General features: G+C 37.8%; 1 protein-coding gene across 2 annotated transcripts in view; it reads right to left on the bottom strand.

The window, feature by feature from the left end:
• The window catches only part of COL9A1 (collagen type IX alpha 1 chain), a 67,204-nt gene that overhangs the window by 8,850 nt on the left and 43,719 nt on the right, over nucleotides 1-14,635 (bottom strand). For both annotated transcript variants that reach the window (XM_040553087.1, XM_040553088.1), the window contains 5 exons: nucleotides 7,284-7,337; nucleotides 6,454-6,525; nucleotides 2,893-2,928; nucleotides 2,749-2,793; nucleotides 1,064-1,096 (listed from right to left, as the gene is read on the bottom strand). In XM_040553087.1, coding sequence (XP_040409021.1) covers nucleotides 1,064-1,096; nucleotides 2,749-2,793; nucleotides 2,893-2,928; nucleotides 6,454-6,525; nucleotides 7,284-7,337 — 240 coding nt within the window. The remainder of the gene's footprint in view (nucleotides 1-1,063; nucleotides 1,097-2,748; nucleotides 2,794-2,892; nucleotides 2,929-6,453; nucleotides 6,526-7,283; nucleotides 7,338-14,635) is intronic.

Consider the following 14,635-nt stretch of genomic DNA (forward strand, 5'->3'; position numbering starts at 1 on the left):
TCCATCTCTACTGCATTCCCCACAGTTAATTGCTGGCCCTGACATAAGACCCAGAGAACACACTCACAGGATATAATAATGACAGCAAAGTTCCCCCTGTGAACTACACAACGAGGAAGCCATCATTTCTTTCTTGCCCAGCCTGGCAAGTAATCAGGTTCCCCGATGGTTTATTCATCCCCCTACTCACTGGGATGACAAGCACTCCAGGGTCTCATCAGGTGAAGAGATTTTAAAAAATGGTGCGAAGAACTACAGATTTCTCCTCTGCTGCTTCTCTTCCTCATGTCCTTCCCATAAAATATCTCAATTAGTAATAAATGCCTAGTTTGCATTTGCTTAGTCCCAAAGGCGCAGTAGCCCCTGAGAACACAAGCACAGCTCATTTTGTTACGTTTGACCTCAGTTCCCTGGAGGCAGAATTGTTGATATGTTACTATTATGGCCCAAACTGTCAGCTCCTGCGATAATCCCACTCCTCAGTGATGCTGAAATAAAAGAATGCACTCGGCTCTCAAAGTCTTTTTCTTATGAGACATACAAGCTTCTACTCATCTTCCCCATCAAAGCTACCGTTTCTTTATTCAAAAAAAAAAAATTAAAAAAGAAAGAAAGAAAGAAAGAAAGAAAGAAATTAATCTGGGCCAGAAATACTTTCACAGGCAGCATAGTCCTACAGCCACCTTTTCACAGTATGAAGTTTACACACTGCACACAGCCATTGCAGCAGGCCTCCTTCTGCACCTCTACTGCATAAAGAGTGCATTCATTTCCTTAAAAAATAATAATAATAAAAAGGGACCAGAAAACTGCAGTTCAGTGCAGGTTCTCTTTAATGGGGTTTAGAATTGATGATGTGAATTCTTTTCCAAAGTTAATTCATTTTAATACGAACTGTATCCAAAATTTAGGAGGAAGAAATGCTGTTGGAGCTCATTTGATTCAACCATGATTTGTAAAGAACTCATCTCACTATTTGTATTCTTATTCCTTATTCAGAAAACCATCTACCTGATCTACCAGGGCACTGTATTTCTGTAACAGTGCGGTTTGTTATACTTACAGATCCCTTTGCACCTGGTAATCCCATATCACCCTAAACAAAAACAAGACACATTATATCAAAAGAGAGTATCCATTGCCATAGTCATTACAAATGCAGTAAACTTGACATATTTTTCCTGTATAAGAAAAAGTTCACGTATTTAGCATACAAAGACACTTGCTGGTATGTGCAAAATTGCACTTCAATGAATTATAACTCATTTGGAAAAAAAATTGAATTTCAGATTTTTCTAAGATTTCTTTCTGTAAGGCACAAACAAGAAAGCATTTTTCTTACAGCTGGCTTTGTACTGTTTATTTGTCAGATTCACAGCTATTTTACAGCATTCTGTTAGCCCTAAGAAAACATTAGCAGAAACCAGGTAGTTGTCTACCCACCGTGCTATAAGAAAACCAAACCCCTAGAAATTCCTTTTCCCAGAAACCTAGCCTCTGGCTTCCAGCAACCCCAAGATCCCCCTATGGCTTGACTGAGAATAGCAGTCACTATTCATAAGTTTTTAGTTTTTCCTCTAAATTTACACTGTGTAAATTTGGTGTGGGGAAAAACAAACAAACAGGAAAAAAAAAAAAAAAGATTGGGTTCAAAATCTTGTAATTGCCTGTGAAACATTGACTCATCTTCTTTGGTTTTATCATATTACCCTTGGAAATTTCAGAAAACTATATTCTCCCATTTCTCTTGAAGGGCATTGATGAAATAAGTGGTTTCTAAAGGCCAGAAAGGCCACCTTGTCTATTAATGAATATTTCATAAATGAAATAGAAGTAACAACTGTTACCAGCTTAAAAACAGACTGGCAGCACACTTAGAGAACTGGTGTTGCTTCCCTGGAATCCTGTGTACTGGCAGTAAAGCTGCATCAGTGGACATCTAGCTCACCAGGGCTGTTACTTAGTTAAAAACCTTTTCAGAATTGTAGAGGGTAGGAAAAAAAAGCACTTCTTAACAGCATACCACCTGGCAGCATACTGATTTTAAGTAGGGAGCAGTTTACTTCCTTTTGAAAGATCAAGTTCTGGCTTTGCTGGATAGGGAGTTGCTCACTGTAGGAGCCCCACTGCACTCGTGCTTTTCTCCTTCTGTACAAAACCAAATCCTCTTTACCCAAGGGCACATGCACAGGCATTATCCATTAAATTCACAACATGCCACACTTCTCTGCTCTCCAGCAACATCTTGGTGTCACAGCCTCCTCCCAAACCATTCTACCTCTAACAGAGAGTTGCTGCATATTATTTCCAAAAGATACTATACAATACACTTCAATCAAGTCTGAGATATTAAGGTTAGTTATCTGTGCTCCTGCTTCACCTGAATTAAATTACCTCCTCATCCTCGCTGCACCAAACACCAAGAACGTATATATATGCATATATAGGTGTGTGTATATGCATATATATATTTTATATACAAGCTCTTGGTGTAGATACACACACACTCCTCAAGACAGCCTGTACCATGTTACACACACAGAAGAACATGTATATTTCAAAGTGCTTTCCAAACAGCTGAAATGTATGACCAGGCTAAAAAACTGCTGTGCTCTGCAGTATGTCCAGTTAGTACACAACTGAAATTGTGTTTCAGTGACTAAACCACAAAGTACTACAACTACACTTTGAAGTTTTAATTAACAACAACAAAATATTAGATCAGGTGAAGAAAGAATAACGTCTTACTAAGTCACCCTTTTCTCCTGCATCTCCTTCTGGTCCAGGTGCACCCTATACAATAAAAAAAACAGTCAGCCCTCAGATTTGGTCAACGTGATGTAGTGCAGTGTAGTGCAAATTTAAATTACCATGATCTGTAACATCACTTACTTGTTCACCTTTAGGTCCTGGTTCACCCACTGAACCCTGAAAGGTTAAAGATATGAAAAATCTTTTAGAATTTGAAACTGCAGAAATTTAAATAGTTTTCTTCTACTCTGTACAGTAGATTTAAATGAGTCACAGTCTGTTCAGAGCAACATTTGTCTCCTTTTACCATTTCTTAATTCCTTTTCTTGAATGCATACAGAACAGTCGATTTTGTGTCATATGCTATATCATGAGTAACACAATTAGGAGCTTTCTAGTGCATTCATAAATCATTTATTTAAGGGGAAAAAATAGATCTGTCTTCTTTGCTCACCACTAATATCTACTGGGAAAGATAACAGGACTTGAGGACTACAGCACTACGGAAAACACTGGTGATTCCTTGGAAATAAACTCTTAATGCCACTTTGCTAGTATGAATTGAACCCCCTTAACTTTTTTTCCTACCTCACAAAAGTATATTAAATCATCTTCAGTCTTCCCAACTATCTAGCATTAATGCAGTAGACCTTTAAAGCAGTAAATTTTTAAGAATGACAGCAAAATCACTTTAATCTCCCTGGATAATTAAGGTGCCAGGCTGAAGGGAAGTAATAACGTGGAATATAAAACACACTGGCACGTGCTGACTGTCAAGCAGGAGCTTTACATGGCAGATGCTCTTGAAGTTGCTACAACTCTGCTCTGCAAATCGCTTAGAAATTATAAGTAAAAATCTAATAAGTGTATCACTTTTTCTAGCCATATTAAGTATTCTGTATAGCTGTGAGCCATACCAGCCTCGGTATTGTGGGATAAGCACAGCCAGACATCCGCAATTTCAGTCACAACCTTGTCTTGCTTGCTGTTTAATTCTCAGTGGTTTTAGCAGTGCTGTCTCTAGAATTTTTATCACAGTGAAAGCTGAATTTACCTGTATCTTAAAACTGTTATTCTGCTCCCTCCCTGCCCCCCCCCCCCCCCTTTTTTTTTAAATTATCTTTTGTCTTAGAATCCTATAATAATGTTAAAATGTACCTGTTTGGACAGGCAGGAACATAAGAAGAATAAATTTATGACCTGATTTATTTCAAGCATATGTCGTTTGTTTCTATTGTAGAAGTGTTTCACTCATAGAACAGTGCACCAATTAAGAAAATTCTAGTATTTTTGTTTTGTTAGAAAAACAATCGCGTCATCCTTAAATGTTCTCTGCAGTCTGCGCACGTTCAAATATACCCATTCCAAATTACTATAACTGTACACAAAAAAAAGTGTTTTTTTTTTTTTTTTTTAAACTGACATGCAGTATTTTCTCTCCAATTTCAGAGATCCATTTAATTCCTATAAGATACAGGCACAGAAACTGGTATAACATCTGCAATTTTATGAATTCAGATTTGCTCTCATTATGATGAGGATGAAGAGCCAATACTAAATTATCTCCTAAGCTAAGCAGTGGAAATCACAGACCTATTTAACATTCAAACTTTGTCAAATAACACCAACTATGTTGTCTAAAGTACTCTCAAAATCATGCCTTTAGGTTTTTGAAGTACTCAAACAAAAAGACATTGATTTCCAACCTAGCACAGTGAGTTTTGTGTTGTTTTTCTCCACTTATTCTTCTTCTGAGCAACAAAACTGCTGATAATGTTGAAATGGGACGAGCTTTTGCTTTTGTGAAGCTTGAGCTGTAATATTTGTATCAGCAGGCATAAAAATCACAACTAAAACAATCCAATGCCATTCTCCATTGTCCCCCAAAATGTCAATGGAGACAAAAGGGTAAGATGTTAAAATACATATATATATATATATATTTTTTTTTTTTTACCTTTTTTTTTTTTTTTTTAACTTACTGTTTATCTATTTGTAAAAATCCCTTTCATGCTCCAGTGTCAAGGTCTGGTTCTTGGCCTGAAGCTGTTTGATTTAGTATAATAGGCAGAACCAGATGCAGTTGCAAGAAGAACAGTGTAGAGAAAGGACAGAGTGGCACGATGTGACTGCTTTTCAGGCCTCTGACTTGCAGTACGCATTAGCAGAGCTGCAGCCATGTTAAGCCTGACCCAGAAAAATCACTCCAGTCTCTGTGGGACTGAATTAAAAAATGAACCCATGATATGAGTGGATTCAGTTGGTAACTCTCAAAACAGGGAAGATAAAAAGCAATCGTAGGATGAGATCATTGCTGGGAGAGTTTTTTGGACTTTATTTGCATTGGGCATGAAACCAGCCCTAGGATACAAAAAAGCTATCATCATCTGCCCCTTAGACAAACAGAAACCTCCTGACTCTAGCCAGAATCTGAATGGGGCTGTTCACACCATCTACATTCTGTTCTTATCTTGCAGGTCAAGCCCCTTTATATGATAAATTGAGAGAAATAGGCATCTTTGGAGGGAGATTGTCAGCACTGCAACAGATACTAGCCATGTTCCTATCATATTTGCTTCCTGAGGTACCTTCAATCTCCCTCTGGAAGAGTAAGTTATGAATCGTTACCAGTGTAATAAGAAGAGACTGCTTTATGTCAATGCTTATATTTGACTAGAAACATATGTCTCTGATCTCAGCATGAAAAAAAAAAAAAATCCACATGAAGAAATACTTCAAGGACAAAAAAGGCTGTCTTAGAAATATGTTTTTGAGTACCTGAGCAGCTTTTAAAAACTGCCAAATGCAACTGTGAGCCCTATCTAGCCACCATACAGTGTATAAGGCGCCAGGGGCAGGATTCCTCTGTTCAAAGAAAAGACATCTAGGGCAGCAATACCCACGTCTAACAGTCGTATGCTCCCTTGATTGTCAGTGGAAAGCACCAGACACTTCAAAAGTGCAATTCATTTCATACTGAAGCAGATGCTTGAAATAGGAAGGATGAAACACAATGCAGAACTGACAGTTCCTGTAACAAAGATGTCTGAAGTTTGGTGAGTGAATTCCACCCTCTCTAGCCTCCTGTGCGCGAAAGAAGATAAGGAACTCTTTTTTTTATATGTATATGAAGTCTTCACTGACATCTGTTCAGCAAAGCAGGATATCTTCTGCAGATACGTGATGTCTCTATGGCCCAATTCTTCCCTCCTAACAAAATCCTAGATGGGGTACTTATATCCTGTAATTGTGCATGTACACACAGGTGTCTCAATAGCTACAGAAACCAGTGCATGTCCTTAGCAGATCCTAAGAGGTATGTTAAAGACACTGTGACTACTGTAGAACTGGGTTGATGTTCCACATAGTTCTGTAGCAACCAGAGAGCCTGATTTACAATAACAGATCTGGTTGAGTCAACGATTTTCGATGTGATTTAAGTACCTAAATGATTCAAACTCAGAAAAAAAATATGTATTAACAACAGTAATCTTATTTAAAACCCTTCAGTAACGTCGTGACTTTCCCTGTATATTTTATAAGCTACAAGTAGTTAATGGGCTCCAAACAGCAGCCAACAGATCTACATGCAAAACGAGAAATAACAAGAAATCAGTTCACGTAAAAACTGCAAACAATGTTCATATTGTTGCATTTACTCTTGATGTCAAAGTGCAGACTATTTATGAGTGCATTTCTTACCCTGTCACCCTTACCACCAGGTAGGCCTGGAGGACCTGGCAGTCCAGGAAGTCCAATATCACCCTGGGGACCCTGTGAAAATAAGTTAAAGATGTAAACTTACCCAGTCGGTTTTACAATGAACAGCTGAGGGTCGTACCCTGACAAGCAGATGGGTAAGAATCTCATTTCTAGAGCAGTCCCAACTTGATGAAAGGTGATTATCTGATCAAAATAGAGCTGATCCAAAATACATCCCTTTAAACAGTGTCTTACTGTAATGTTATTGCTGACAAGCACAAGAGAAATGGCTTACAGGGTTTTCCACCCTTCAGTCCCTCGACTAGAGTCTGGTTCCCTTAAAATACTTCCTCAGATCTTGCAGCCTGTGATTTGTGCATTCCTCTGTAACAGCAGGCTCTTTCAGCTAAAACCTCCCCAGCTATGCTTCTGACTGTTGCTGTGTAAATACTGCTGGAGAAGTAGTAAAAGGTGGCATTCATAATCTGCTCCATTCATTAGTTTCACGTAGCTGTTAGCAGAAAGCCAGTCTTTCACTGTTCCTGTTCCCCATGCGCACACAGCCCACACAGGGGTGTGCAACCCAGCTTTGCACATCACAGAGGTGTTTCTTTTAGGCAGAAGAAAAAGTCACACAGCTCCAGAAACTTCAAAACAACATTTACTAATATTAGCACGGTCACAGAGGACTGAAAAAGAAATTCAACAATCACTCATTTCAACGTTATTTTCAGTTCCCTGCATAGATGAATGGCTAAGTGTAGTTCCAGATGATACCATAGCTCCTTGAAAGTACACATAGGCACTGAATATGGAAATAAAATGCTTACCAGTTTCCCTGGTAAACCCGGAGGGCCCACAGGACCTGTCTCCCCTCTGCTGCCCTTATAGGAAATAGAAGGACACTGTTACTTCCTGAAACATTTCTTGTGAACTGGGAATAAAGTATGATTATTTCCTTAATGTTTAATGAATTACATTACTTAGCAGTTGGCTTTAATCAAGACTTCTGTTTATTACTGTAAAAATATCACGTGAGTTACAGATACCGGAAAGCTGAGAAATTTAAACATTTTTAGGTTACAATGACACACAATATTTAGTTAGCATTAAATGACTTAACTATTTAATTCTGATGCGTGATTATTCACAATAAAGTCTCCTTCATGTTCTGCACCTGAAAGTTACCTGTTAGGAATACAGTTATTTCACTACGACAATCCCAATGGGCTAACCCTTAGCTTTAGGCTGATGCTTAGTTTCAGTAACCAGACACCCAATTGACCCAATTAAGCATAACTTACAAGCTCATGACAAAAAAAAAAAAAAGAGCAACGAGCATACTTTTTTCTTGTTAGCCTTCAAGTGTCATCTTAAAATATTTAAAGGCCCATGATCCCACCTTGCAATGGACAAATTTGAAAAATGCATGCAGAAGTCATGCTTAACAAATTCATTTAGGTAAAAATACATGTCTATATATGTGAAGGCTTTTGTAGGGAGGAGAGATGTTTTCAAAAACCCATTCATAACAGTGATAAGCATAAATATGCTCTTAACTGGATTTTGTCTTTTTAGCTTCACTTCAGGTATGTTAATGCATTCAGATCATCACAGTCACATTAGTGTTATAACTCCGTCTCTTAATGCAGCCACTTGAAAATACATTCTGGGTAAACCTGACACTGAGTCAAAATTTCAAAGAGTTTAAGCAAATCTTGAAATAAAGTACCTATCCCGAAAAGTGTTTGTCTCTTACAATCAAACTATTAAGAACAGCTTAATAAGTTTTGTACTCCTCTACAGATAAATTCAAACACAACACAAGCCTGTCGTGCAAGACACTTTTCTCTACTTCAGTTGTGTAAACATGTGTAGTACTTGCTATAAAAGCATGATGCATCATTTAAGATCATAAAATTCCAAGAATCAAGGTTATTAGGATGTAAGTAGATAACTCTGCTATATATAGCTTAGAAAATTTTGGATAAAAGCAGATCTAAGCATTCCAGTACTGTACACAGTCGATAAGTTCGAATATAAGTATTTTCTTCGTAATAAGGAAAATATTGTGACATGCTGAACAATAAAAGGAAAGAGCAGACTTAAATGCCTTTTACACCAGGTCATAAATGCAGTGATGACTTCTCATACAAGCCTGGAAAGACTGAGCCCTACAGTTCCAGAAATAGTTGGGTATCCTGGACTGATCAGAGAACCAAACACAGAAAGACTTTTCCATTAATTCCCTCCAAAACATCCTATTGTGTTAAGGTCACTATCCTTTTAAAGGTCTTTGTATAAGTTCTAGACCTAAAATAAATTTTAAAAAGCCCCCCAAATCACCTTTATTTTACTACCAAAAACATGCACAAGCCTTTTTGAAAAATCTGTATTTTAATCACATAATTCAGTACTACACCTCTGACCCAGAATACTCCTACATTTCTGATGCAGGAAAGAGGATGATTAAATTTACAATCAGTATTAAAAATTTGTCTCCTTGTGTATGTCTTACCATTCACATCTGAATGCTATGCAGCTATAAAACAAAAGCGATGTTCCTTCCGTAGAGTTAAATTCATAATTAATGTCTTAAGCACATCAATGTTTCTGCTGGTCATAAAGAATTCAATAAAATCTTTCACTTCATTTAAATGTAAAAAATCCTTGTAGGCACTTTTTCAAACACTCATGCTTTTCTAAAGTGGTAAAAAAAAAAAAAAAAAAAAAAACATAAGACCACAACAGTAAAGCATGGTGTTTCCCATAAACATGGGCATTACGGCTGTAAGGATAGATCACTTCAAATTAAGGGCCATCACTGCAGAATCCACAGGTGTTGTGTTTCAGAGAGTAAGAGACTGTAACCCAAAGAACAATCAGGAATCCTATTGGCATAATTTAAGACTGCAAAGCTTCCTCCGAGTTACTATACTTAACTGAGGGCTCAATGTTAATATTCACGTTCAGCTATTTACCTTAGGTTCGCTTCCTAGAAGATGAAGAAAAAAAAGGCATCCTGAAGTGTCCTCATGTAAACATTTAAAATATGCCAAGAGTCATGTCACTGAAGAATCTACTTTTTCCCCATTCACTTTGTTTAAGGGACTATTGCCATACCACTTGATACATTTAAAGCGGATTTAATGTTTCTCTCACAGTTCTGTTAGATCAATATTCAGACTTTGAATGTCACATACATTACAACATAGTTTATGAGTACTGGTAGACCTTCCTTTAGTTGTCTGGGATGGTTTTCACCCCCACTGAAATTCAGTAGGATTTGATTTGTTGTAGAGTTCCCACAGGCACAGAGCACACACTCAGGTGCAACAGTTCCTTTTGCTAGTTTACTGATTTCCAGGTGTGCAATTGATCCTGTTAAGGATGCCTCTGTTAGTGGAACAGCAATAAGAATGAGAATATCCCCAGCTAATTTCAATCTCACAAATGTGAGAATTTCTGATGAATCTCACATTAGTACACTAACTTCATGATAAGGGTGTTTTTTACCCAGGTTACTGCTTATAAAAGAATACGGTGTTTAGGAAAAGCCAGCACTTGGATACCTGCTGACAGCAGAGGTATAACATGCCCAAAATTCAATGGAAGCTGCTGTTGGAGGTGGAGGGTTAAAAAGTAAGGTAGCAGACAGGAATCTGAACACGCAGTTTGTAAAGATGGGTGGACAGTACGAGAACTGGGGAGGCTTGGAGATCCTACTGAGGTTTGGACAGCCCATGCAGTGTGACAGAGAGAGGAGGAAGCATTGACCTGCATGAACGACACTGCAGAGCCGTGGAAGGTCAGGAAGCGCTAGGCACAAGCCTAGAGGCTTAGGTTTGCTGGATACAAAGCTTATCTGGCAGGGTGAAAGCCCACATTGTTCTTTCAACTCTGCTATAAACTAGTAAGTCCTCTGGCTATACCCTAAATGTAAATTATGACCCACCATTTGTGAAACACTTCTGAATTATACATACAAAATGTGTCCAATAATACCTACATATATCATATAAACTGAGGTAAGGACGTTTCATCCTGTCACTGTACTAATACCACTATGCCAAAACCAACTCGGAAAATGACCCATTGTTTCGGTTTGAGTCATCTGAAAAGAATGTCATAGAAAAATTGATTTTAGTTATAATTGTTAAGGTAAGATGATACATTTCAGGGTAGGTAAGACAAAGGAAAATGTCTTTTAATACTCAAAGCATGATTTAGTTGAAAATAACCCAAGATGTTGAAAATAGTATTCTCATCTGCATTTAGGTTATCTGACATTTCAGAATCAAACCCAAGCTATTTTCTAAGCTTCCTCTTCAAAATGAACAGAGACAAAAGCACCTCCAGAGAGCAAGTCAGCCCAGCCAGCCTGAACCTCTAATACAGGGTCACTCATACTCAAAAACCTCTCATAGGCAGCTATGGTACCAAATTTTATGCAGCTAGATATGCAGCCTCTATTGCTAATGTTAGGAAAATATGCACCACATCCTAAATACTTAAACAACACATATCTGTTGGTCTGCATACACATCAACATTGTGCTCAACCTAACATTGTTAAATATATTTAAACGGTCCAAGCTCTCTTTTCACGTCTAAACCACAGGATGGGATACATCTTTTCTAAACGTTAGCAATTTAGAGGTTAAATAGTTGAAGAGAAACAAGGGACAAAAAATGGGGAGGGGGAAGAAAAGGGGCTGCCAGTATTTTCTGCAAATAAAACATTAGAAATTAAATCTTACTAAATCTCAGCAAATATGGAAAAAAAAAAAAAAGTAGCTAAGCAGCTGAGGGAGCATGGCTAAATTCCACTGATTAGGAATGACACACCGTTGTTTGAGATTTGCTTCCTTTGGGCCACCTGCCAGGATAACTGACTTAGAACAATTTAAATCACAAATGAGTTTGGTAATTACTTGGATTGGCTACTGTAATGTGAAGGAAACAAAGTTAACTGACAGAACAATCGGAGTGGAAGAGGGAATACATTTGATTTAGAAATGAAAGACAAAATTGCCATGTCGCTCCAGTTGCTTTTCTGTTTTGCTGAACAGATGAATATTAAACTAAAGAAACGAAATTAAAACTTTTTCCTTTCATGTGCCAATCAGGTTTTCTAAGGAAAAGCAATGACAGACTAAAACAGTATTTTTGAAAGTGAGATAAGAATCTCCCAACATGAGTTTGCCTATTTTTTTATTGTCTAGCTATCTTGTTTTCAGTGATTTAGTATCTTCCCTCTGAAACTGTAAATGCTTACAGACTCAAAAAAAATTTTGACCTGTTTATTAACAATACACTTCAATTACATTCCAACAGTTGTTTAATAATGAAAATAACACTGAAATAACGTGGTTTGTGCCAGAGGATGCTACAGCATTTTGTAAACAGTACAGAAGAATTGATTTCTCCCACAAACAGGGTCACTGATGATAGTTTAATGGTGCTCCATTGTGTAACCCCTCAAAAAACTACACACACGAAGACACAAAACATGAAGAGGATCTCTAATGTAGTTGCTACCGTGTAACAATACAGAAAGGGGCTGAAGTTCTTCTCCATGTCCTGCAAAATGTCAAAACCTTTCCAACTCTGAGGAAGAAGCCCAGCCCCTCTTGACTTCTGCCAGTCTTCTACTAGCAAGAGTGAAAGGGTACAAAGGGTAAAGGAGAAAGAAAGGAACTGAAGTGAATGTTAAAAAGGAAAATTTGAAATAGGAAGGAAAAAGACAAGAAAAACACCTGAACAGCAACCATAAAATCCTCAGGCTTTGAAAATGTTTGGCAATGAAACTGATGAGAAACTGGCAAATATTAAAAATGTGAGAAAATTTCAAAATCTGAAAGAAATACAAAAATATTCACAAGAAAGTCTCTTTAGAGCAATTATAAAAGCTCTTCTCAGTTTATTTCCAAAATTTCTAGTTTTCTAAGTTTGAAAATGATGAGGTGCGGAATTATTTAACTGGCAGGTTTTATTTTTTTCCTGGAAATGTGAGGCCAGAATCCTAAAAGCAGAAGCTCAAATACACCTACTACATATACTTAGTGCAGAAGGAAGAGAAAATACACTTTATTCTGCACTGAAAATAAATACAAACACAACTTGGACCAGAGCTCACTGAGGTTCAAAAATCCAATCTTGTGTTCTTACTGAGCATAAAATCCTCATCGTTCCAATTTTCTGCACAGAAGTAATGTTTTGCCTGTTTCCAAAGAAAAACAGCTTGCCATTCCAGCCATATACTGCTTGTAGTCTTCAGCAGGAGGAGGCTAAACATAGTTAATATTCAGGGCTCTTTATAACTTTAAGGGAACTATAGATGAGAAGTAGATTACTGCTTAGGGCTTTATACATAACTTTACTATCAATAACGCATTTTCATTCTCCATTTTGCATTGGCTACAAGTTTTCCTTTCCATGCTTTTGTTCTATGTTCATTTTTCCTAAATAAGTGCATTTTGTAATGACAGGTACAAATGTAATGGTCTCTAGAGTGATAAACAGAAAAATCATTGTATTTAATCTGCAGTAAGTGTTTCTGTCTCACTACAGGGTTACTAGTAATTAACCTTGTGTGTCAGCTCCTGTTTGTATGGACTGCTGATTTTGTAAATTCATGCTCACATTGAGAGGATTAAAAGCATAGTTTAGCAGATTACCTTGCGTTATTGGAGTGGACAATTACTTTGGTCTGATTCAGTTATAATTCTTACTCCTCTTACAGGTATACGAAATATCAACGGAAGAAGAACACAGCTAAAAAACATTATTTGAGTACATCCAACACTTTTAAACACAAGCAACAAAATTAAATTTTTGCAGGCTGGGGATATGGGAAGCTGAAGGTGCTGTATTCTACCCTAGTGAATATATGCCCCTATAACCTCCTTTTTGTATCACTTATAGACACCTGTGGGCACAGCACTCATGCAAAGATTCAATCTACAGCATACATGATCTCACGAATTAATGCATCTAGCACACAATAATGCAGACCACAGAAGAAAATAGCAGAAAAGTAAGACTGTTACTTGGCTGACGGCTGCTGCATGTTTAAAGACACAGAGTTAATTCAGAGAACATATCTCTGAGCCATGAAATACCCTCACAGATATATCCCTATCAATAATTCCCTACGCCCTGTATGAAGATATCCCTACAAATGCATGGGTAAATCACTTATGTATGACAGCAGAAGCTCAGCAGATTCCAGGAAAGTATCCCTACGGTACCAGTGGCAAGAGAGAAGCTTGCAAAAGCAATTGCTTATAGATCTCTGAGCCTCGTGAGCTTTGTCAATGCAGTCAGATTGAATTTTGGTATATGAAAGTTTTCTTCGAATCACTGATCCTTTTATCCCCCACAGAAGGATTAAGAGCAAAGGGAAGTTAGATCGACCTCGTGTAACTTTATCCCACGCCAGTAAAACATCAGTGTTTCTAAGTTGAGATAAATGCTGTACTTCACATCAGTACAGCTGCATTCACTATGCAAACCAGAAAGGGCCAAGGTAGAGGCCCCAGCAGCATCGCACCTCCATCCACGAAAAATGGTCCTCACAGTTACAGCTCAGGTCACCTGGCACTGTCCTAGACAATGCCCAGGAACAGTTTGGGGAACACAGGAAAGGGACCATTTTCAACATGCAACCTGAGGGTGTGCAGCCTGCTTCTAGACACAAGGGGTGGGTGTTAAGAGATTATAGCAGTATGGAGACAAACCATGCCGGGCCACTTGACCAAGAGGGCCAAAGAAAAGTCATTTTATTTGCTAGGCAGGGCAGGCAGCTATCTTTCTTCCATACTCTGCCTTCACATTACTTGCAGTAGAAATAGACACTAGCCAAAAAAAAATAATAATAAAAAAATAAAAACAACACACATTCTCAAACTTGGTCCAAAGTTCAAAACCTTCTAACATACAGTCTCAGCACTTGACTGTTTTAGAGACTATACCAATCCAAGGAAAGAGTAAGCAATCTACTGACAGCTAATGCATTCAAGCTTTTTCCACCTCAGTGGTAAAAGTTGACAGCTGCAGTCCAAGAACAGGAGTTCAGTTCCAGCTTTTTGTCACAAACCACCCTCATTCCCTGTTTGGGCTTTTACTCAGCCTATTTAAAAACAAAGACTAGAAGAATTTGAACAAAGGTTTAGAGTTTA

Source organism: Cygnus olor, chromosome 3 (assembly GCF_009769625.2).
Source record: "Cygnus olor isolate bCygOlo1 chromosome 3, bCygOlo1.pri.v2, whole genome shotgun sequence".
Taxonomy (NCBI): domain Eukaryota; kingdom Metazoa; phylum Chordata; class Aves; order Anseriformes; family Anatidae; genus Cygnus; species Cygnus olor.